We start from the raw sequence: 23,569 nt of genomic DNA, 5'->3' as shown, positions 1-23,569 counted from the left end.
GTTTCGGCCCTGCACCTATTGAAATTGACCGATGGAATTTTGAGAGGCGGCGCGGTCGGTACAGTTGGCAGCCCTGGCGACCTGTAAACACCAGCACCAGCACACTCCCGCACGTCACGAGTTCGGCCCAACCCTTCCCTTCATCACGTCACGGGGCTGTTTTGACCTCCTGTGAGTGGCCCTGGACATTTGGTGGACTCAGATGCCCTACTGTGAGTGTGTGCGTGTGTGTGTGTATGTATATGTGTGTTGAAATAAAGTGTGTGTGGGTTGTGGTGTTAGGGAAAGCATTGTGTGTTTTGATGTGAAGTTTTTTTTTTTCCTTTGTGCGTGTGTTTGTGTGTGTCGATAGTGACTCATGTTGTAGGGTGTTGTTTTTAATGTAAGGAAGGTAAATGGCAGGGTGAAACAAACACTAAATTGGGGCAAGAGAAAGTATTGCGTTTAGATATGTTGGGTTCGTTTTTTTCCTCCCTGTGGTGTGTGTGCGCGTGTTGGTAGTGACTCATGTTGTTGGGTGTTGTTTTTGTATGTAGGGAAGGTAAATGGCAGGGTGAAACAAACACTTAATTGGGACAAGAGAAACCAGTGTCGCATTGTGTAGGTTCGTTTTTTCATTGTGGTTTATGTGTTGAAAGTGACTCATATTGAAAGGTGCTGTATATAAATGTAGGAAAGGCACAGGGGAGGGTGAAACAAACACTAAATTAGGATCAGAATTTCGGAGAAAAATGACATATGTTGCAATCGTTACACTACTACTAATATAAATCTGAGAATGTGTTCAAACCCCCATTGTGCTCCATTTGTTACTCTATGACTGTGAGACATGGACACTAAAAATGGTGCCCATAAAGCTTGTAGCTAGAGTAAGTTCATGGATCTTGGTCAGAGGTACTTAGTGTGGGAAAGGGGCCTGCATGGACACTTGCTCAGAGGAACCTCTAGGTACCGTATGGTGTTACAGGGTCGGCGAGGCAACGCTTCCCTCGATGTGCTTTGATTTGTTTGGTCAACATATATCACCAGTTGGAGCTGTTCTGTTATGATTTCTTGCCATGTTCAGTAGGCTTACACTTACCATAATGTTTGTTGGGCCTTATGTACTATGTAGTTCATCTAATATAAAAATATTGGTGTTGCAGAAAGTATGAGACTTCACAGTAGAGGGTTGATTAATATTATTACATATGATTGGGCATATTTCTATAGATAATCTGTAGTTGTAGATAAATGGCCAAAATTTATTTTATGATCTTACTAATACAACAATTGTCCTTAGCAGAGTGGCTCTGAGTGTAAGAAGATGCATTGCTGAGTGTCTTCATCTGTGTATTCAAAAGCATAAGGGGTAAGGGGCTATGATCCCTTAGAATTACACCCTCTAGCCACTCTTGTTATCCCGCGCCGAGCCACCACCATGCCCAACGAGCAGACACCTCTCTTGACTCGGCATCCTTCAGGTAGCCTTTGTAAAGATGAATGCACCCACCTCAGTGTTGGAATGCTCATTATTAATAGTTAACATGTGCTGGTGCTGTAATGGTTACCCTCCCGCTGCCTGGTGATGGTTAACATGTACTAGTGCTGTAATGGTTACCCTCTCCCTCTCCTGTCCTGTGGTGATGGTTAACATGCAATAGTTACCCTCCCTCTGCCTGGTGATGGTTAACATGTAGTGCTGTAATGGTTACCTCCCCTCTGTCCTGTGGTGACAGTAAACATGTAGTGCTGTAATGGTTATCCTCCCCCTGCCTGGTGATGGTTAACATGTAGTGCTGTTATGGTTACTCTCCCTCTGTCTGGTGATGGTTAACATGTAGTTGCTGTCACTGTAGTACGCCCCCTCTTATCTTGACATAATCTGCTTCCACAATTCTATGCTGTATATTTTCTTGGTGTTCCGTCGGTAAATTAAATGTCCCGGTTATGTGTCTGCACTTGCTTCTGGGAACATTTATCTCACTAGTGCACGAAGGAGTCAGGTGCAGCAAGGGTCACGTCACTTATGATCTACTCTTCTAACGCATGTAGTATAGCTCTGAACCAGACGTATAATATTCTGTTGGTGGTGGAATATGGGAAAATCATAAATGCTGAACTTTCTTACTAATTTGTTTTAAGTATTTAGTCTAAGTAGTGTATGGTTGTATGGATGAATTATTTTTTAGGTGTTCCAATAATAACACTTTTTTGGGAAGCTATGCATGGAAATCTATTACAGATCTTGAAAAAATGATTCATGGACAGTATGAACTTTAATAGGTAGTATCTGTTGTGACAAGTAATTTTTTTCATCATTTTATTTGTTTTTATGTAGTATTTATTTGTTCATTTATTCATTTGTTTTACTGCCATTTGTAAGCTTGCATACTGGGGCACTCTGTATTCATTGGGAAGTTCCCTTTGCTTGGGTTTTTGAAGATAATACTTGAGCACTAATTGTAGTATGTTAATGACTAATGCATAATAAACTGTCAGTATAGTCATTGGCATGTGCATGTGTCAACAGTTTAATGTGTTACTCTATCATTGTTTTCTTTTCAGCTGTAGTACCTGATGCAGCTACTGAGTTAGCGTAGTTGCTGGCATTGTTTAGTAAAAAGATGTGTATTTACTCAAATTTCTGAGTAGAATTTTTATTTTCATGGACGAAAATATACATCGTTGTTTTTCCACATCAAAATGAGTATGCAAATAGTGTAACCCGTCCGTTGCAATTGGCACGGATTTGGCTTTCACTGGTAGCCTGGTAACATATACTCCCAGGTCTTTCTCTGCCTCTGTGGTGGATAGTGGAGTGTTTCCCATGTGGTATTGGTATGCTGGATATCCCCTCCCAAGGTGCATGACCTTGCTTTTATCTTCATTGAATTGTAGCAGCCACTTTTTGTTCCATTCCTGTAGCTTGATGATGTCTTGTAGGAAATCCAGTCAAGGGGTTAATATGTTTTGCAAGCCCTAATTAATTTTTTACTAAGTAGTCTATTTTTGGAAAGGTGACTTGTTTGTAGTGCATGCGACCCTCCCCCCATAACACTTCATGCTTTTTTTTTGGGGGGGGGGCAGCGGGGGGGGCATTTATTAGGTTAGTTACTCCTGAGGACGGTACTTCAACATTTTTTTTCCTTGTTGGGCTATTTTGGGGCTAAGGTTTGCCATGAAGGTAATCTGCACGTAAATTGTAAGTAGTGTCCAGTGGGTAAAGAGAGGCATCACATATACATCAGTGATAAAGGTTCCTGTCACCCAGCCATGGATGCCAGAGAGGGGCGGCGGCAGACCGTGGCAACAGGGGTCATCCTGGTGGTGCTGACCCTGGAGCGACTCGCCTACTATGCCCTCGCCACAAACTTCTTCCTCTTCCTTAACAAAGTGAGTCCATGTTGCCCTCCCACGGTGCGTTTGTGTGAGCTCTTCTTTCCTCTCAGATCATTTCCTTTCAGTGTTTCAGGCTCTGTCCCAAGATTTCTTAACCCGTCCGCTGCGATTGGCACAGATTAGGCCTTCACTGGTAGCCTGGTAACACATACGTACTCCCAGATCATTCTCTGCCTCTGTGGTGGATAGTGAAGTGTTTCCCATGTAGTAATGGTATGCTGGGTATCCCCTCTCAAGGTGCATGACTTTACATTTTTCTTTATTGAATTGTAGCAGCCACTTTTTGCTTCATTCCTGTAGCCTTGTGATGTCTTCTTGTAGGGAATCCACAGTCAAGGGGTTAAAAATATCACTTGCTACACTCTCATCAGTCGTTCATCTATTATTTGGGGCTTTTACACTTCCAGCATAATTCCATTCTAGCTATTCTGTTCCCTGCCTCATCAAAGTATATCCCTCATTCTGATTTCAGTTATTCTCAGTGGTATACACGTGTTATTTTGTGATTTATTTATTTTAGCGTTGCCTTGCAGGGGCCCTGGGATGGACCACAGGCTTGGAGCTCCCTTGAGGCCATGAATGCTGTCTTTGTGCTTGCTGGTGTGTCCTACATCTCGGCACTCCTGGGGGGGTAAGTAGGAACGCCTGGCATGCTGTGGAAGTTTTTTTATTTGTTTGCATAGAAAGATCATAGTAGAGAGGTAAGGAGTGTATATTTTTGAACCTACTCAAAGAAGAATGAAAATTATATTAACCCTTTCTATTCGTGATGCAGACGTCACAGTATGGAAAGGGTCAAGAGGAAATGGAAGAGGATTAATCCTCATCTAAACCTCTCAATCCTCCTCTAAATTCCTCTTAATCCTCTTCCATTTCCTCTTTAGAGGTTTAGAAGAGGATTAAGAGGAAATGGAAGAGGATTAAGAAGTTTAGAAGAGAACTAACCCTTTCCATACGGTGACGCCATTCTGCGTTGCCGGAGTGAAGGGGTCAATGAAACTTGATGCTTGCTCTGCACAGAAAAGTTGAAGCATCAGAAGTTTTTCAAGGCATGAGAAATTTGCCATAGAGAAAAGTTGAACAATATTTATTTGGATTCTTTGGAAAGGTACAGAGTGTGGAGTAACCTGATGGAGATTATTTTACAGGAAAGAGCAGTTTGACATTGGTGACATCAGGGAAGTGCTTGCATAAGTTAAGATAAATTTGAAATCAAGAAAGAGAAAGTCAGAAATTGATATTGAAAGTTAGTGAATGAGTGGAACATATTTGCTGCAATGTACAGTTCGAGTAATTCTTGTAGCCCACTGTTGTAATGTGTAGTTGTTGCCTTCCTTCCACAGGTACGTCTCTGATGCCTGGCTGGGGCGGTTCAGGACCATGGTGTGCGGGTTCTTTCTGTATATCACCGGCTACATCCTGCTCACCCTCATGGCGGTTGACAAGCTGCCGCGCTTCATCTGTCCATCCGCTGGTGTCACAAGTAGGTTTTTGGTTGAATTATTTTGTCAATCATAAAAGGTACACATAGTTATCTTTTCACAGTCTTAAATTTGAAGTACTGTAAATGTCTGTGCAATTTCTGCTTCACACATATATTCCCCTCTGCCCCTGTCACACTTTCCTTCATCACCACGCCTCACTGGGGTCTGTCTCACCCTTCTGTTCATTGTCATCATCAGTCTTTTAGCTATAAATCAAAGAAAACTTGTATGATAGTGATAGCTACATTTATCTTTGAACAGTAGATGCTTAGTAGTGTTAATTTTAGTTTTTGCAGTTTTGTAAATTGTCAGTAGAATTTGCATTACTGTTTTTTTATGATAATATGGTTGAGCCTTATTGATGCCCTTATTGTCTTTCTTATACTTTCTTTAATTAGCTAATGAATTGTTGCTACTCCCAAAGGCGAGGTTGATGGTGATAGTGCCGGCAACAACGCGCCGTGCAAGGCTGCCGTGTACATCTCCGTCACCATCGTGGGCCTGGGGGTGGGCACTGTCAAGAGTAACATTGCTCCCTTTGGTGCTGAGCAGGTCAGTGACTGCTGCTCAGGCTCAACGTTGCCAGATTGTCGTACTCTGCCTCTTATGTTTGTCGATATCCGACCCAAAAACTGCTCTCATCACCCAAATAACTGCCTTCATATATGGTTATCATTTAAATGGTTAATTATTGGTGCTTCTTGGCAACAGTTATGGGCCAGAATCCAGTAAATACGCGGCTCTGAGGACGATGATCTGGCAACAGTGCTGGGGCTTCAAATCAATATTACTGAATTTGTTAACTTTATCAACTAAAATTTTGTTATCTAAGCATTTCTATATATAAGACCCTGCTGTATTTAGAATGTAATCATCTGTTAGCTGTGATGGAGTACACTAACATCAGACAGGGAGTGGTTTGTGTCTTGCAGTGGACTAGTAATGACTGACAATGATGACGATGAAACTATTATTAAAAATTATATTACCCACACATCTGTATCTCATGAGGTCTTGGCAAGAAATTGAGGATGACAAGCTGCCTGAAGGATATCATGAACCCACTGTATCATGATTAGCCATCTCAAAGTCTACATTTAACTCCACAGCGTTAATAAATTCAATAATCAATTTGTTGTTTATTATAAGGCTTGTCAATCTTTTCCACTTATCCGTCCTCACCGTCATCTCCCTCCCTCCACAGTTGAACACCGCCAATCCACATAAGACCCGCAGCTTCTTCAATTGGTTTTATTGGTGCATCAACCTGGGCAGCCTGGTGGGGGTGGGCGTCATCACCTACATCCAGCAGGACAGCCCGGGAGTGTGCACCAACGGGTTCTTCTGTGGCTACCTCATTGCCTCAGGTCTGTAAATGGAGCCTTCAGGTCAGGTAGGGCGATAGGGAACAGGAGGTTGAAAGATGTGGATGAAATTTTGTTGGGTGGTATTCTAATTGCCGTATTTGATCAGTAATGTAACTAATTTGACATACTACTTCAGTATTTTTTCCATTGATCTTGTACTCTACTGTTTTATATTGCAGTAATCAATTGTTCCTTGGATGTAATAATTTTTCATTCTACCAGATCTGCCAGCAATCATTGGTAAACTAAACTAAACTATGACCCATGTGGAAGTGTAGAATGTGTCAAGCCATGAGAGATTTACTGAACCTAATTGAGATTATTATATAGGAAAGATATTGGAACAGGATATGTACATGTTTCTTAATTTAGAAGTTGCATTTATTTTTCCCTAGCAGCAAAGGAGGCAGCTCAAGGGCAATAAAGAAACAAAATAACAACAACAAAAATTCCATGATGCTGCTCCAAAAGAGAGGTCAATTTTTGTGTTATTTTACGCTGACAGTCCTCGTTAAATCTTCATGCGTTCCCTCTCTGCTCCAGTGTGTTTGCTGGTGGCGCTGGTGGTCTTCGTGGCGGTGTTCCCCTGCTACCAGGTGGCCCCACCGGAGGGCAGCGTGCTCGGGAACATTGCCAAGATAATTTGGGAAGCCCTCATTGCCCAATTCAGACACTGGAGGTACCCCCACTCTGAGCTATCCCTCAGGTGAGTGTGGCCTGAATGAAAGTCAAGGAATAGAAGAGGATGTGAAATATTATAAGGAAAGATTTTAGTGTTTTAGAACGAATCATCCCTAGTAAAATTATTAATCCTCAGACGGCAGCAGTATTTGAAGAGTAGCTCCCCCAAAATGAATGGTCTATATATTGTCACTGCCAACCTTAGGACCTTAGCATAAATACAGTTACGCCACATAATGGATGTTTTAACTATCGTGTATATATAGATTCTACCACAATCTGGAGGTGTTTTTATATATCTTTCTTACAAAACTGCATGACTGAATTTTAGATCATCTATATATAGTTCAACCGCCATCCAAGGGTTAATAACATAGAGCTGAACCATCCATATAGCAAGCTTTGAAATGCATTGATACCATATTTTCTCAGTGAACTTGGTATTCCTATAGTAAATGATGTTTCCTTTTTATACTAAATCTGATAGCGTTATTCTCTCTACAAATATAAATGGTATGCACTAAACTCTGTCCCTCTATTTCATCCTCAGTCCCCTGCGTTTGGAGCCGAGGTTCCTTGACCGGGCCAAGATTCGCTACGGAGGCTCCTTCCACGAGTCTGCCGTGGATGACGTGCGATCCCTATGGCGCTTGTTTGCTGTCTTCACCGCCCTCATCCCGTACTGGCTCGTCTACTTCCAGGTATTCTTTCCTTTCCCTCTCCCTCTCCCTCCAATTTCAAAACCATAAAATTATCAATATAAATGTTTCTTGTTTCTTGTTAGGGGGATTTTGCTGTCATAAGGGAGAGAATTGTCAATCTCTAAATTCTAGCAACTAAGGAGAGTGAGTCCATAATGCAACCTCAGCAAGCTCATGATCCTTCAACCAATATTTCTTGTATGTAGTACTTGTGTTATGCATCATCATTATTGGCTTTGATGGGCAAGATAACGGGTGTATTTAGACTAGAAAGAATGGTTAACCTGTCCGCTGCGATTGGCATGGATTTAGCCTTCACTGGTAGCCTGGTAACATGTACTCCCAGGTCTTTCTCTGCCTCTATGGTGGATAGTGGTGTGTTTCCCATGTGGTATTGGTATGCTGGATATCCCCTCCCGAGATGCATGACTTTACATTTTTCTTCACTGAATGGTAGGAGCCACTTTTTGTTCCACTCCTGTAGCTTGGTGATGTCTTCTTGTAGGAAATCTGCAGTCAAGGGGTTAATTAATTTATCCTCCTTGGTGCCTATTTGCAATGTTCCAAACTTTCAGATGGAGACCAGTTTCCAGGCACAGGGACTCCACATGCGATTCTCAGTTCAAGAGGGAGACCCCAGCACCAACAGCAGCCTTGATGAAAGCCCATTTGGGATTGATGGCAAAAGATTCAGTGTGAGCAGTGTGTTATATATTTATTTTTGTTTCATTTCACATTTTACTTTATTTTTCAAACCTATGATACTTTAGTCACATACATTCATCATAAACAGCTCAGTCTCTGCTATATTATTCCCAAACAAAACAGCTTCCTGGTGTTTTGACTGCCTTCTGATTTAGCAAGCTCTGTTATGCAATGTTTGTGAGGTGAATAAACTTAATATGGTATAAGAATGTGAACTGTGTAACCATTCAATTCAGCTTTCTTTACTTTCCCCCCAAAACATGAATATTAACCCGGTAGCAGCGGGGATCATGTTTCTTAATGGTCCCTCTAAGTGAGAAAAAGAGAAAAAATCATCACTCACACAAACCATTTCATAATATATATCAAAGCATTTGTGATCAGTTTATGTATCATCTATTTTGGGTGGTTTATATCATGGCACAAATTTGGCCAGTTGCTGCTACATGATAAAGCCATAAATTTGGCCCGTCGCTGCTACCGGGTTGTCATAGGAACATAATTTGATAACTTAATTGCAGAAATTGTCTTTATAATGTTGATGGTGTCCTTTCCTTAGGTACCAGCTGCCTGGCTCACCCTGTTCAACCAGGTGTTCCTCATTGGAGCCATCCCTCTGCTCACCACATTCCTCTACCCAGTCATGGACAGGGCTGGCATCAGGCTGTCCATGCTCTTCAGGATAGGTGAGTGTTGCCTGGCTACTCTATACACAAGAACAGTTGTTGTCCAAAAATGAGCTTGTAAATGGCTACTTTTTTTTTTTACAACAAAGGAGGCAGCTCAAGGGCACAAAAAAGAAAAAGAAAACAATAATAAAAGCCTGTGATGTGTAGTAGATCAATTCAGTAGCCGTCAAGTGCATGTTGGTGACTTCCCTTTAACCCGGTAGCAGCGACGGGCCAAATTTGTGGCTTTACCGTGTAGCAGCGACAGGCCAAATTTTTGCCATGATATAAACCCCCCAAAATAGAGGATGCATAAACTGATCAGAAATGCTTTGGTATATATTATGAAATAGTTTGCGTGGGTGATGATTTTTTCTCATTTTTCTCGCTTAGAGGGAGGGGCCTTTAAGAAACATGATCCACGCAGCTTCCGGGTTAAAGATCGTCCTTGAGTTACCTTGGAAAAAAAGTTAGAATGATAGACCATTGTGAATCAGACCTCATTGCTGGTGAGGAACAGAACTGTTAACCAAGCTTGTTTGTGGTGCAGGCATCGGCATGGTGTTCAGCATCCTGGCGGTGATGGTGGCCGGTGGGCTGGAGTCTTATCGCATCTTCCTGTGGAGATCAGAGTAAGTGACGGTGTGTTTGTCGGGAATTCTGAAGTTTTGCCTTTTTATGTCAAGCAGGCAATATTGATGTCTTGTCTCATTTGATTTGAAGATCTCAGCTTCATCATTGCACAATTGTCATTTTGGTGACCAATATACTTTTTTTTTTTATAGGAAAGGAAGCAGCTCAAGGGCACGAAAAAAAGTGTAGAAAAAAAAGCCCACTAATCGCTGCTCCTAAAAATAGATGAAAGTAGAGAGTGGCCAAAAGAGATCAATTTCGAGTGGAGAGGTGTCTTGATGCTGATTTTGAACTCTTCACTATTTACACATACACATAAAAAAAGGAAATAGGAAAATAATCTTAAAATACTGGCATGCTAAGGTCTAACACTTTTAAGGGTGTATGGATATTGGAATCAGTAGTGAAAAATAGTGATGATAGATTGTTTATTTATTTATTTCTATTTTTTCCTGGCCTCTTGTGCTGGAAATGGGCTGCTTCTTCTCTTCTTCTATTCATTTACCGTCCTTATTTTCCCTTATGGGGTTGGTTGAGCTATGAGTCTCCCCCACTCTTGACGATCATATACTCTCTCCTCCCTGATGCTGAGTGTGTGCTGTAGGTGTCATTACCTTTTCTTTCTTCCCCTGCAGCAACTCCTCCCACATCGAGCAGATCGTGGGCAACGTCACCTACCACGCAGTGAACATCTCAATATTCTGGCAGGTGCCGCAGTATGTGTTGGTTGGCGCTGCTGAACTCTTTGCTAGTATTGCAGGTGAGATACTGTGTGTGTGTGTGTGTGTGTGTGTGTGTGTGTATGTAAGTGCATTTGTTTGTTTTGTGTTATTTAAGATTTCAAGTGCCTTCTTCCTGCTATGAAATAAACCCAGCAAAATGTGTTAACTGATTAACCCGTCCGCTGCGATTGGCACGGATTTGGCTTTCACTGGTAGCCTGGTGACATAATACTCCTAGGTCTGTCTCTGCCTCTGTGTTGGATAGTGGAGTGTTTCCCATGTGGTAGTGGTATGCTGGATATCCCCTCCCAAGGCACATGACTTTACATTTTTCTTCATTGAATTGTAGCAGCTGCTTTTTGTTACATTCCTGTAGCTTGGTGATGTCTTCTTGTAGGAAATCCGCTGTCAAGGGGTTAAGAAAATATGTGACTATTGTTTCCGCAGGGCTGGAGTTTGCCTACTCTGCTGCACCACGAACCTTCCAGGGGATGATAATGGGTCTGTTCTACACACTGGAGGGCGTGGGCTCACTCCTGGGCACGGCATTGCTTCACCTGGTGTCCCCATTCTGGCTCGCCAACACGACGGACTATGGTAACATTAACGACAACCACCTGGACTTCTACCTCTACTTCCTCGGGGTGCTGCAGTTCACCACCTTCCTGGCCTACTGTGGCTCATTGTACATGCAGAGATTCTCCCTCCGCCCCATTGCCATGCCCCACCGCAGGTCTCGAGTAAGCAGGAGAGTTCCAAGACAGGGGTTGTTAAGGGAGGAAGAGGAGGCAGATGAGGAGGAACCAGAGGAGGAAGAGGAGGAAGATGTGGATGAGGAGGAAGAGGAGAATGGGAGATTGCCGACAGAGAGGCACCATCTCGTGTTGTGAGTCTCCACAGATTATTTTTTCTCAGTACTGTAAATAATAGTATATATATATATATTGATTTTCTCTCTCTTCTCGCTCTCTCTCCTCTCCTCTCCTCTCTCCTTTCCTCTCTTCTCTTTCTCCCCCCAAAACTGCTTCCAAGTGCATCTCTCTCCCCTCCCCTGTAAATGGAAGGGTTATTAATGGTCGCTTTATATTCTAATGTTTATAATTCCCGTGTATTATTGGTGGCGCACTATGCTTAAGCTAACTGCATTTACGCACTCACAATTCTGAATTTCCGTGATGCGTTGGTGCGATGTATATTTGTAGACGTCACATCCATTTCTGAAATCCATAGTTAACATGAGTGACGGAGAACCCACTGCAGGCTTTGTGTTCATGTGTTGTTTAAGGGCCCATTTACACTGTGTCGACTCTGGGCCACAACAACCCAGCGACTTTGTACACGAGGTCTTGAGTGTGAAATGTTGATGTGAAAGGGTCACACATGGTAGGAAGGAGGTCTAGAAATGATCGCTGGATGCTGAGTCGGCACAGTGTGAAGGAGAGGGAGAGAGAATGGAGGAATTAGTGAAGGAGGAGAAGAAAACTGGGAGGGAAAGAGAGGGAGAGGGAAAAAAAGGTAGATAGAGTATGGAGGAAGGAAGGGAGGAAAGAAACAAGAGTAAAAGAAAGAAATTTAGGAAGAAAGGGAAAGAGAGGAGGAGGAGGAGGAATTAGTGAAGGAAGAGGAGAAAACTGTGGGAGGGAAAGAGAGGAAGAGAGAAAAAAAGGAAGATAGAGTATGGAGGAAGGAAGGGAGGAAAGAAATGAAAGTAAAAGAAAGTAAGAAATTTAGGAGGAAAGGGAAAGAGAGAGAAAAAGTTGCTGGGTTGTCGTGGCCCAGCATCAGCAAAGTGTGAACGTGGCCTAAGACTTCATTATTTGCACCTGTGTTCATATAGTTAGGTGTTTTGTTGTGTTTTAATGTTGTTTTTTTGAGTTGTGAAACAAATTCTAGGTAAGTCAGGTTTTAAATTAAACACTATTTTTTTTAACACAATTTAACAGTATGTATTTCTTTGTCAGGCATTCCAGCAAGCTAATGGTTATAATTCACAGTAAGATTATTTACATCCTCTGCAGTTGTGTGCAAAGTGGCATCAAAGAAGTAATTATGATAATGTTCTGTCTTTTTTTTGTATTGAAACATCATTATCATAATCATTATAACCCTCATGTTCATCCTTATCACCTGTGTCATCATCATCATCATCATCATCATCTCATTTTCAAACAGTAGAAGAGTGGAATAACAGATTTAAGGAACAAGGAAACAGGTACAGGCAGAGAAGAAATTATCATCATGTAAATGGGCCAAATCCCTCTCCCATACTCTCTCACACACACACACACACACACACACACACACACACACACATCCATGAAGTGACAGCAACTTTAGACTAAACAGATATGGAGACAGAACAACACAAGCTTTCCTCAAATCCTGTACAAGAAATTCCAGCTTTTCAAGAGGGTTGTGTTCCAAAGAAAGTGATTAAATAGAATAACTGTCAAATAATGAATTCGTAAGAGTACTATATGTAAATTAGAGCAGGGTCAGTTTCATGACCACCTCCTTGAACCAAGAAATATTCAATAAAAATCTAAAAATACAAACATTTTTATATTTCACATCTTGAAAAGGAATGTTCATAATGTATTCTATTTGAAAAAAATAATGAGGAAACAATCCGCAGAGTGAGTGCATGCATGTGAAGCAGAAATGTCTTCTCTACCGGCTGGTGGGCGGGCGGATGTCTGGCACACAGTTTAAAATTCAATATCTGGCTCAGAATTTGAAGTCAGTGTTGAAATTGCAGAGATTGCTTGTCAAAAGAACAAAAAAGTGCTGGTGTTTTGAACTTCTGAAAGGGTGAAACATCAAGTAATGATTGGTTGAATGAAGGGGAGTTCATGTTTGCCAAAACTAAGTAAATACAAGTAGTAGGTAAACACACACACACACACACACATGGACACACATACACACACATGCACAGGGCTGGGCAGGTACTGTCAGTTTTGGTATCGTGATTACCAGTACCTGAAGGCTCTGCCCTGGTAGCAATAGTACCGGCACAGAGAAGTCAGAAGCTTGGACTTGTACCTATTCTTGCCTTTTTTTAGTGAGTTTTCCCACGGTACTTGTTCACATGCTGCTCATCTTTTTTCATCTATGTTAATATACACTTTTATGATATGTTTTGACACACTTAACCCGTCCGCTGCGATTGGCATGGATTTAGTTTTCACTGATAGCCTGGTAACATATACTCCCAGGTCTTTCTCTGCATCTTTGGTGGATAGTGGAGTGTTTCCCATGTGGTACTGGTATGCTGGATATTCCCTCCTAAGGTGCGCGACTACATTTTTCTTCATTGAATTGTAGCAGCCACTTTTTGTTCCATTTCTGTTGCTTGGTGATGTCTTCTTGTAGGAAATCCTCAGTCAAGGGGTTAACAGAGCAGCCACTGGGTGACCAGATGTTAGGTAAAGTGACTGGTCTGACGAAAAAATAAATTATAACTTTTAGAATTTTATAGTTAGTCAGCTAAAGCATGTATTGCCACTTTTTGTTGTGTGTCTGGCAGTGCTTCCGAACTAATGAAGTATCACAAGAATTACATTAAATCTATATTGATGCTCATTACGTAAGTGTGTGAATCTTCATGGTGTTGGGGAGCGGGGTTTTTGTTTCTCATAGGTCAGTTTTGGTTCCTCATTATCTGCTCTAAAGAATCATCAAGGATTGTCTTTTCCCATATTACCTCTGCTCTGTGGCTTTGTAGGTGAAGTCCTGACCGAGAGGCTGAGAGTTTGATTCGAGCTCACAGCAGTTTCATGGTGAGTGAGGTAGAGCTCTCTTGTAACCGTGATAAAGCCGTGTGGTCTTAGCTACCTAACTCGCAGGGTTTTAATCACAATATTTATATTTACCTCTATCTATCTATTTCTCAGTCAGTTTTTCTACTTTGGGTGAGTGTGTATGTGTACATGTGCATATATTTGTATCCATATTCATCTAGCACTACAGTTTTGGTGGGTTCAGGATAGCCAAAGAGCCCTGCTTTATTTTGTGACTGCTCCACAACAGTTCAGGTGAAAGTTGTACCTCAAGCTGCCCCTCCTGTAGCATTGGATTTTTTGGTATAATGGAACGAGTAAGCAGTAGTTCCCAGAGCCCGCCACTAGCATGTTGCCATATTAGCATGAGGGAAGGTGTGGTCTCATTGTACACACATTATTTAGGTTGTATAGCACTGACATCTGCAATTCCTTTTCTGCTGATGGTTCTTGCAATGACAGAAAATGAGATTAGCAAGTAGCAAAAAGTGTTTTTCTTATTTGCTTAAATCTAGACCAGCTCAAATTATAAATGAAAGGTCAAATATCTCTGCATTTTAATAGTGTATTTAGTTTGTCTCAACTCAAACAGTCGTCTTCTTGTCGTACTTCAGCATGATGGCCTCTTAGCACACAGGAATAAGAGAACATGTTTAGACCTGTTGTGTTATAGATAATGTCAGGAAGGGAGGAAAACCTGTATAGCTTTTTTAATAATTAGGCTGTTAATGTGCCTTGTGTGTATGTGCATATATATATATATATATATATATATATATATATATATATATATATATATATATATATATATATATATATATATATATATATATATATATATATATATATATATATATATATATATATATATATATATATATACATATATATATATTCATTTATGTAGGAAATAGGCTTTTTAATAAAAGTTATTGAAACATTAATCTAGCAGCTTAATGTTAATTAACATTTCACTGAACATATTGTACAAAGTTTATTAAATAATCACACCATAAAAGGGCCGTGCTCTGTTCTATACAGTAATTAAGGGTAGGGTCAGGCAGCCTTAGTAATAAGATCTGGCAAAGTTGTATGGTGTAAGTTTTAAGCAAAGAGGCTATTGATCATTTCATGACTCTCAGCATGGGTTCACGAAGGGTAGGACATGCTTCACCAGTCTTTTGTCCTTTTATTATAAAGTAATAGTGGCAGTCAACAGATGAAAACTATGTGATATATCTAGATTTTAGTATAGCACATGAAGAGTTCCTTATCATCGGCTGTTTCTAAAATCAAACGCTCATGGAATAGGTGGGCGTTGTTGGCTTGTGGTTTAGCTGTAGGAAACAAAGTGCAAATCAGAATTAACAAACCTGACTGGGGCTGTGTGATGAGTGGGGTCCTGCAAGTTTCTGCATTAATTCCACTGCTGTTTATCATAAAGGATTTTTTCCATGATTTTAACTTCCTATTATTTTGAAACTTTATCTACACCAAGGCAACTTTACTTGATATTTATGTCTTGTCTCAGGCTTTTAAAACATCAGTATTGGTGACAAGTGATTCAGTTTTGTCAACTGTATAAGAAAGCATAATCATTTTCAATGGATTTTAGTGTTCAATCAACCAGTGAATCTCATTACATTGATGGCATTTATAATCACTTAAGTGTGCATGTTTGTGTGGATGCTTATGACATAGATAAAAATTGTTTTCATGTAATAATAAAATTACTCATGCAAGGTTCACTTTACTATTTCCTCTTTATTGTATTCTTTTCATTCATAAAGCTATGCAAAGATATAGTGCATAGTACCTTCCAGACACTGGCAAGGATTTCAAATACCAATGAGTGCCCAGAAATTTCGAAGTGAAAATTCGTAAAGACAACCGAGTGCCAGCAGGGAGCTTCCTTCATCTGGGTGATTCAGAGATCTTGACGGTCTTCTTCCCCCAAGCCAGAGTGTTACTTGAGGGACGGGCGACACAGGAACCACTGAAGCAGCAGGTAAAGCAGAATGGACCCCCCGGCAGACATGAGGCAGGGGCCCACCACCACCATGGGAGTGTGGTAGCCAATCATCTTCACGGACTGGTATTTGTCATTGGTGCAGTTGACTGGAACAAAACAGAATGACCATGCATGAGGGTGTGAGTAAAGCTAAGGCAACATGCTGTGAATGTAAATAAATATTGGACTCTCTCTCTCTCTCTCTCTCTCTCTCTCTCTCTCTCTCTCTCTCTCTCTCTCTCTCTCTCTTTGGGATATTTACCTTAACTCATATAGGTACTGCACAGCCTGCACAGTAAAGATCACGTTATCAGCTTACAACCATATGGATGTGAAAATAAACACATGCTATACCTTGCACCATGATTTTGATGTTATTGAAATTGCATGTTATTTCGCAGCACAAACTACATTTTGACACTTTAATCAACCTTTGATCCGATGTCGTTTACACAAAGTGAACCGTTTGTAGCGCCGCGAAGCTGTCTCGGACCCTTCGCCGAGTCCTGCCCAACTATCTCAATTTTGGTCTTGGAAAAATATCATATCGTTTAAAAGCTAACCTTCAGAATACCCTTACTGTATTATATAAACTATCACAATAACACTATCTGTTCCTATATGAAAACAATGTATGGCGTCCTTCTCCGATCAACAACAAAGCATCGCCTTCGTATCACTGAATCCAGCAACAATACATCTTTCTGCCTCACCAATGGTCCCCTGTCGTTAATACCAAATCGTCTACTCACCAAAACAATTATGGCGCTTAAAGTCAATGTGCTCCCCGTTTATCATTGAAGCAAACATAATATTACGGTTAATATCGCTTGGCATCGCTCCGTGGTGTGTATATACAAGCAGTGCTGCCACTCCTTGGATTTTTCTACTAGATCTTGGTTTTTCTGCTCCAAGCTTGGAGTCTTGGATTTTTTTCAGTTAAATTCAGGAAATCTTGGTTTTTTGGTCATGGCAATGAAATTCATGTATTTTTTCCCATTTCCTCCAGTATCAGATATTTAATGAAATAAAATACGTATACATAGTGATAATAATAGGAAAAAAAACAATATTTATGTAAATAACATTACATATTTTCGTCAGTGTAAATTATAAATGTACTATATTGTCGACTGAAGTCGTTGGGTTTGAGATTCGGACACCTCTGCTGAGCCAAACGGAGTCAGACCTGACTAAACTGTTTCCGTAGGATTGTTCGAATATTATGTTAGACAAATTTTCCCAGCTGATTTGCCGTTCCTGTTCTTTTATGTATTTATCTCGTTCATCGTCACGTTACTCACGTAACTCATGTGTAACTCGTCAGAATAACAGTGCGCAGCGTTTTGGCCTTCTTGTTTTACACGAACCATACTTGTCAGAATACGGGCGCGAAACATCGCTTTGTCATACTACACGTACCATTCTCGTCAGAATACAGGCGCCGCATTGTCTGCGTCGGCTGGTTCGTCAGTGTCTGTCAGTCTGGTGTGGGTGGTGTGCTAACGGATTACCTTGAGGTTCTTGTAGCGTGAGTGTCGTGAAACTGATAAAGTGAAACCACGTTTGTTTTATAATTGCGGTGAAGGATCAGATTATGCAGAATGTTTTCTAAAATCAACTTAATAAAGACGAAGCAGTCAAATAGCCTCTTATCCAACACTGTGGCAAACAGAATGCTTGCGAAACAGGCCATCGCTAGACAGGGGGTATCTTGTTATGACTGGAAGCCATCAAAAGTACTGCTTAGCGACTTGAAAACTGGAAAATGCCATCAGCGCTACAAGGATATGTGCTCAAAAGTGGAAATGGCAACTCTGCATTCACCTGACCCTGATGATGACGACAGTGATGAGGAACCCCCACTTCAGGTGTATGCATATTAAGGTAAGAAAGAGTTTGTATTTTGAGTTTTAATATATAAACGGCCATCTTGGGTTTTTTTAGTTCATCTTGGAGTATTTTACCGATGATTCTTGGTTTTTTATAAAATCAAGAGTGGCAGCACTGTATACAAGTGCAAATATAGCTATTCGTGGTTCAGGCGCGGCGCGAGGAGAGGGTTCCCTACACTACGAGGGGGAGGAGCTGCAGGACCGAGACCACAGGAGGCGAGTTTATGGTGGTAATTCTACTCTACGGAGGATAGACCATTGATGTGATAGTGGTTGATATGCATTAGGGAGCCATTTCAATGCATGCATGTCGGGGATAACCGGGATACTGATATTCATAGGTTGTTGTGAATGTAAACAGTGGGTTATGGTGGTAATTCTACTCTACGGAGGATAGACCATTGATGTGATAGTAGTTGATATGCATAAGAGTGTCATTTCAGTGCTTATGTTGCGATGGTAACCCGAAGACTGATTTTGAGCAATTCTTAGGTTGTGAATGTAACAGTGGGTTATGGGGTTAATTATACTCTACGAAGGACAGGCCATGGTAATAATTCAGGAGATGTGGGCTCTCGAATTTCTAGGCACAAACTATTTTTTTCTAGGTAAAATGTGGTGCTTTTTCAAGTGGAGATAGTCTTTTTTTCCGGAAACTATTAGGAGAGGGGCTATTTCAATTTTTTTGATCAAGTCACAATCCTAATATTTCCGGAAAAAAACCATCTCCACATGAAAAAACACAAATTACCCAGAAAAATAGTTTACCTAACCTAACCTAACCTAACCTAACCTAACCTAACCTAACCTAACCTAACCTAACCTAATCCTAACCTAACCTAACCTAACCTAACCTAACCTAACCTAACCTAACCTAACCTAACCTAACCTAACCTAACCTAACCTAACCTAACCTAACCTAACCTAACCTAACCTAACAACCAGCCCGAGGCCGTGGCACTGCTTCTGCGACAATCAGTCATGCGCGGTATGTGATAAAGGGAGGGTGTATGTCTCTCGGGGTCCAGGAATATTTTTTTTTTTATGTATTTATTTTTATTTTTTTTTATGGTTTCCGGAAGTGAACAGGGTCTACACTATATACTGATACAGAAATAATGCAGAAAACGTGAGTATTAACGGCGGTAGAGAGAGCCCATACCTCCTGAATATTATCCCCCAGGCCATTTATGTGATAGTGGTTTATATGCAATAGAGTGTCATTTCAGTGCTTATGTTCCGATGATAACCCTAAGACATTTTGAGCAATTCATAGTTAGTTATCAGAGGGTTATAGGGTGACTGTTTTAATTCAAGAGCTTGTAATATTCTTTTTACTAACACGGGTTAATATCGAATTTATTGAAGCTTTCTCGTGGGAGGTTTAAATTGAACTTATTATGATCTCTGACTGCAGTGCAGTAACTTAGCTCCAGAAAAATTAAATAAACTTCAATATCATGATGTAAAAAGTTTGAACCCAGCCTAGCACATTCATTTTGGCAGAGGGGGGGGGGGGGGACGAGGGCGGGTCAGCTGATATGTTAGGTTAGATTTAGTTAAGTCAGGTTAGGTTTAGTTTGGTTAGGTTTGATTGATATTTACAAAAGGTAACTGTTAGCCTGGAGGGAAGGAGCTCAGGTTAGGTTAGGTTAAATATATAGTAAAATGCAGATTAGGTTAAATTTAGTTTGGTTAGGTTTGACTGATATATACAGAAAGGTTAGTATTAGCCTTTGAGGAGGGGGAGATCAAGTTAGGTTAGGTTAAATTTAGTTTGGTTAGATTTGATTGATATTTACTAAAGGTTAGTGTTAGCTGGGGGGAGGGGGAGATCAGGTTAGGTTAGGTTAGATTTCGTTAGGTCAGGTCAAGTTAAATTTAGTTTGGTTAGGTCTGATTGATATTTGCAGCTTAGCCTAGCCTCACGTGCTGTTATAATAGTATTAGTAGTGCACACGAGGGAAGGTGAGGTTCACAGGTCACGGTCATGAAGGTTTGATGAGAATCGGAAAAAAACCCCACCGGAAGCTACGTAGAGTTTCATGATGTAATTTAATGACTTTGCTGCCTTGAAAGCCTGAAGGATAGATTGATGAACATATTTTAACATTGACGGGAAAGTAAGGAAGCACTCTGCGCGTCTGAATATACCATTACGGCAGCCACTATAAATAAAATTCGCCTGCGCCACCAACGGGCTGGGGTCGTTGAACACCCCCCCAAGAAAGCATACCGGTGTTGTAGGAATCAGCTCGCAGCCGTAAAATAACTCGCAGAGAGAGTTCACCTTGCTTACTTTTTCTATATTTCACTCACCGCTATCGTTTATTTGTCCTGTTTTGGCTCCAGTACGTGGCACAAACATCAGAGCAACACTTATAATCCAGAGAAGGCTTTATAACAAACGAATAGGACAGATTTTAGAAATAATTACCCCACGTTGATGTTCACTCTATTTTTGCTTGTTTGGTCTGTTGGTGTGGTGGGTTGGTGTCTTGCAAGTACTATCAACCATTATAAGGATGACAGGTGGACAAAGTAGAGGAAAATAAGGTAAATTAATAGGTTTTCCCGGCATCTGAGCGACTTATTTCCGCGGGGAGGTATTTCTCGCCACACCAGCGCTAAGGCAGCACCACACACACGTACACACACACAAACTCACCATAGTAACTCTCGCTGCGGTAGCCGAAGCCGGTAATGATGGAGCCGATGATGTATATGATGAAGCTGCATATCATGGTCATAAACACCATGAACCGCGTCCCGCACCAGCCGCTCTGCATTACCACGGGCGGCCCATCGGAGACCTCGTACGACCCGGAGTGTTTTCTTTCACCCATCTGTGAGGGGAAGGGGAGATTACAGTGTACATTAGGTGTTCCTCTTTGGGGTAAAACACATATCTTGCCAGGCGGAGATGACACAGGCAGGGGAGTGGACTGACCAAACGCTGCCAGATTATCGTACTCAGCCTTAATTCCCTCGGTCACACGTATCATACAGGAGTCGGAGATCTTTTTACCGACTCCGACTCCAGCCAAAAACTAGAAGACTTACCCCTGCACATAAGAAATACCTCTTCACTTGTATTACCACTAAAAACATATGCGTCCTGTTAAAATAATCATCTCATAAACGGTCCTAACGCCGCTTCGCTCTGCTGACATCGTTTGTGGTAGACATGAAAGTGGAGTGGCAAATTAGACCGATTGCGCTAATTTCTGCGTTGCGTAATCTCGTTATTGTGAAGTTTGGAGGTGTGAGTTTAATTGCAACTAAATTAGATCGCTTAATCACACACACACACACACACACACGGCCTGGTAGCCTAGTTTGTAATGTAAGCAGAGGTGGATAGGACAGAAAATTGTGCGAAAATTCTAATCACATTTTAACCATTAAATTATACCTAACGAGAATTAATTATGCATGGCCACCTTGCGTGCAGGCCGGGTGTGATTGGAAAAGGAGGAGGAGGTGAAGGAAGGAAGGAAGGAGAAAGAGGGAAGAGGAAAAATGGAAAGGAGAGAGAGAGAGAGAGAGAGAGAGAGAGAGAGAGAGAGAGAGGGGGAAAAAGGAAGAGCAAGGAAAAAAATACAGATGAAAAGGAAAGTGAAGTATATAAGGACAGAGAAGAGAAGGAAAAATACACATATCTAAAAGGCAGAGAGAGGAAGAGAAAGGAGAAAAAAGAGGAAGAGGAGCAGAAGAAAATTTGAAAAAGGAATTGTGGTGGAAACTTGTAAGCAGGGAAGAGTAGGCAATATGAAGCCTGTTTAGCTCATCGAGGTTGGTTACTTAATTAATTTTATTCGCAAGAGATTCCAATGACTTACAGAACAGAATTAAATCACTTGTACGCGCGCACGGAATTATTCACTGATGTAAGGGAGTCATTCCAGCGATATCCCATTTATAAGGACTTTCCCAACCTTCTCCACCTCTTGTCCGATGTTAGTGTACTCCATCCTACTCCGACAAACGCTATAATTCAGTCTCACCATCTGGTTAACTGCTTGCAATGACTTCTATAATTCCCGTGTTGTCAATTCGTTACTCTGGTTATCTGTATGTTTATCAGGTCTGCTCATGAAACGTCCTGTCTAAGTTATTTTTTTTCCTTGATTTTCATTGGGAATATATATGTTTCTGTTTTACTCTTCTATGTAGCAACGATTCTTAGCTTTATAAATCTTTTGCGATCTTTTCTGTTTTACTCTTCTTTGTAGCTACGATTCTTAGCTTTATAAATCTTTTGCGATCTTTTCTGTTTTACTCTTCTATGTAGCTACGATTCTTAGCTTTATAAATCTTTTGCGATCTTTTCTGTTTTACTCTTCTTTGTACGATTCTTAGCTTTATAAATCTTTTGCGATCTTTTCTGTTTTACTCTTCTTTGTAGCTACGATTCTCAGCTTTATAAATCTTTTGCGATCTTTTCTGCTTTACTCTTCTTTGTACGATTCTTAGCTTTATAAATCTTTTGCGAGGCAGTAAGTTTCTGAGATTGTACACGTTTCTCCTCAGGGTGTGTGGCAGGTTTATAGTCCTGATATTCCTGTGTTTACTAGAAGCGCACCGTTCCAGTTCAATTCTCTTTCTGATTTGTTTTGTCGTGGTCTAGGTTTGCACAATCTGTTAGTCCTATAGATACGTGCATTCCTCTATATACTCCCTCAAGTCCTTCGTTTCTGGTCATCCTTATACTGATTATACTTGTCGTCCTGCCAGCGGGTTATCACACATAGCATTTGTTTTCCTCGCTCACTTCCCAATTCACTGATTATCCAACATTACCTCCGTTTCCTCGCTCACTTCCCAATTCGTGGATTATAACACATTATCTGAATTTCCTCGCTCACTTCCCAATTCACTGATTATCCAACACTACCTCCGTTTCCTCGCTCACTTCCCAATTCGTGGATTATAACACATTATCTGAATTTCCTCGCTCACTTCCCAATTCACGGATTATCCAACATCACCTCCGTTTCCTCGCTCACTTCGCTGTTTATTTCCTTAACTCAGTAGCCCCAAACAGTAGCACGGGTCACAGTACCTTGAGATGTGTCGCCGGGTTGGTCTCGGCTGCTGGCTGTCTCATACTGCTGTACCTGCTGCTGGTCCTGACGCCGTCCAGAGATCCCACAGGATGTACCCCTGATAAAGCCCTTCAGCTCTCCTATCGCAACGCTTAGTACTTTTTCACGTTTTCATTTGAAGTTTGGTCATTTTGTAACATTACTTATACTTTGAGCAGACTTTTTTATTTTTTATTTACGGTATGTGTCTAATGATGCTGTGGTTTTTGTCGGGTGGGGACTCGAACGTGGGCGTGGAGGGAAGGCGTGTGTCGAGGGCGTGTCTGGGCTTATCACACGGCCATCCGGGGCTTTGAAACATCCCGTGAACATGTGTCGCCACCATCACCACTACCACGGACGCTGCCTCTCCCTCCCTCCCCCACCAATACCAACACCACTATCTTTTTCCTCACCACCACCACCACCACGGACGCTGCCTCTCCCTCCCT

At 41.2% G+C, this 23,569-nt stretch overlaps 2 protein-coding genes across 6 annotated transcripts; one reads left to right on the top strand and one right to left on the bottom strand.

Annotated features, from left to right (window-relative positions):
- The first annotated feature begins 48 nt into the window (after positions 1-48).
- Positions 49-15,866, top strand: LOC127006988 (solute carrier family 15 member 4-like). 5 transcript variants are annotated; one of them, XM_050877437.1, is made up of 14 exons: positions 49-212; positions 1,286-1,463; positions 3,254-3,375; positions 3,915-4,012; positions 4,725-4,864; positions 5,290-5,417; positions 6,070-6,232; positions 6,776-6,938; positions 7,464-7,614; positions 8,190-8,309; positions 8,879-9,005; positions 9,538-9,619; positions 10,256-10,380; positions 10,790-15,866. In XM_050877437.1, the coding sequence occupies exons 2-14, from the start codon at positions 1,421-1,423 to the stop codon at positions 11,230-11,232; spliced, it is 1,905 nt and encodes a 634-aa protein (XP_050733394.1). In that variant the 5' UTR covers positions 49-212; positions 1,286-1,420; the 3' UTR covers positions 11,233-15,866. The 5 variants fall into 5 exon arrangements, with proteins under 5 accessions (XP_050733394.1, XP_050733398.1, XP_050733395.1 ...); XM_050877438.1 differs by having other exon boundaries at positions 66-171; XM_050877441.1 differs by lacking the exon at positions 1,286-1,463 and having other exon boundaries at positions 50-212.
- LOC127006990 (uncharacterized) lies at positions 15,864-23,365 on the bottom strand. Its single transcript, XM_050877448.1, has 3 exons — positions 23,096-23,365; positions 20,699-20,876; positions 15,864-16,242 (listed from the first exon to the last, which is right to left on the bottom strand). Exons 1-3 carry the CDS (start codon positions 23,138-23,140, stop codon positions 16,091-16,093), a joined length of 375 nt encoding a protein of 124 aa, XP_050733405.1. The 5' UTR covers positions 23,141-23,365; the 3' UTR covers positions 15,864-16,090.
- Between the last annotated feature and the right edge of the window lie 204 nt (positions 23,366-23,569).

The sequence above is a fragment of the Eriocheir sinensis genome, chromosome 34, assembly GCF_024679095.1.
Source record: "Eriocheir sinensis breed Jianghai 21 chromosome 34, ASM2467909v1, whole genome shotgun sequence".
NCBI lineage: Eukaryota > Metazoa > Arthropoda > Malacostraca > Decapoda > Varunidae > Eriocheir > Eriocheir sinensis.
This window is presented reverse-complemented; position numbering and strand designations above follow the sequence as displayed.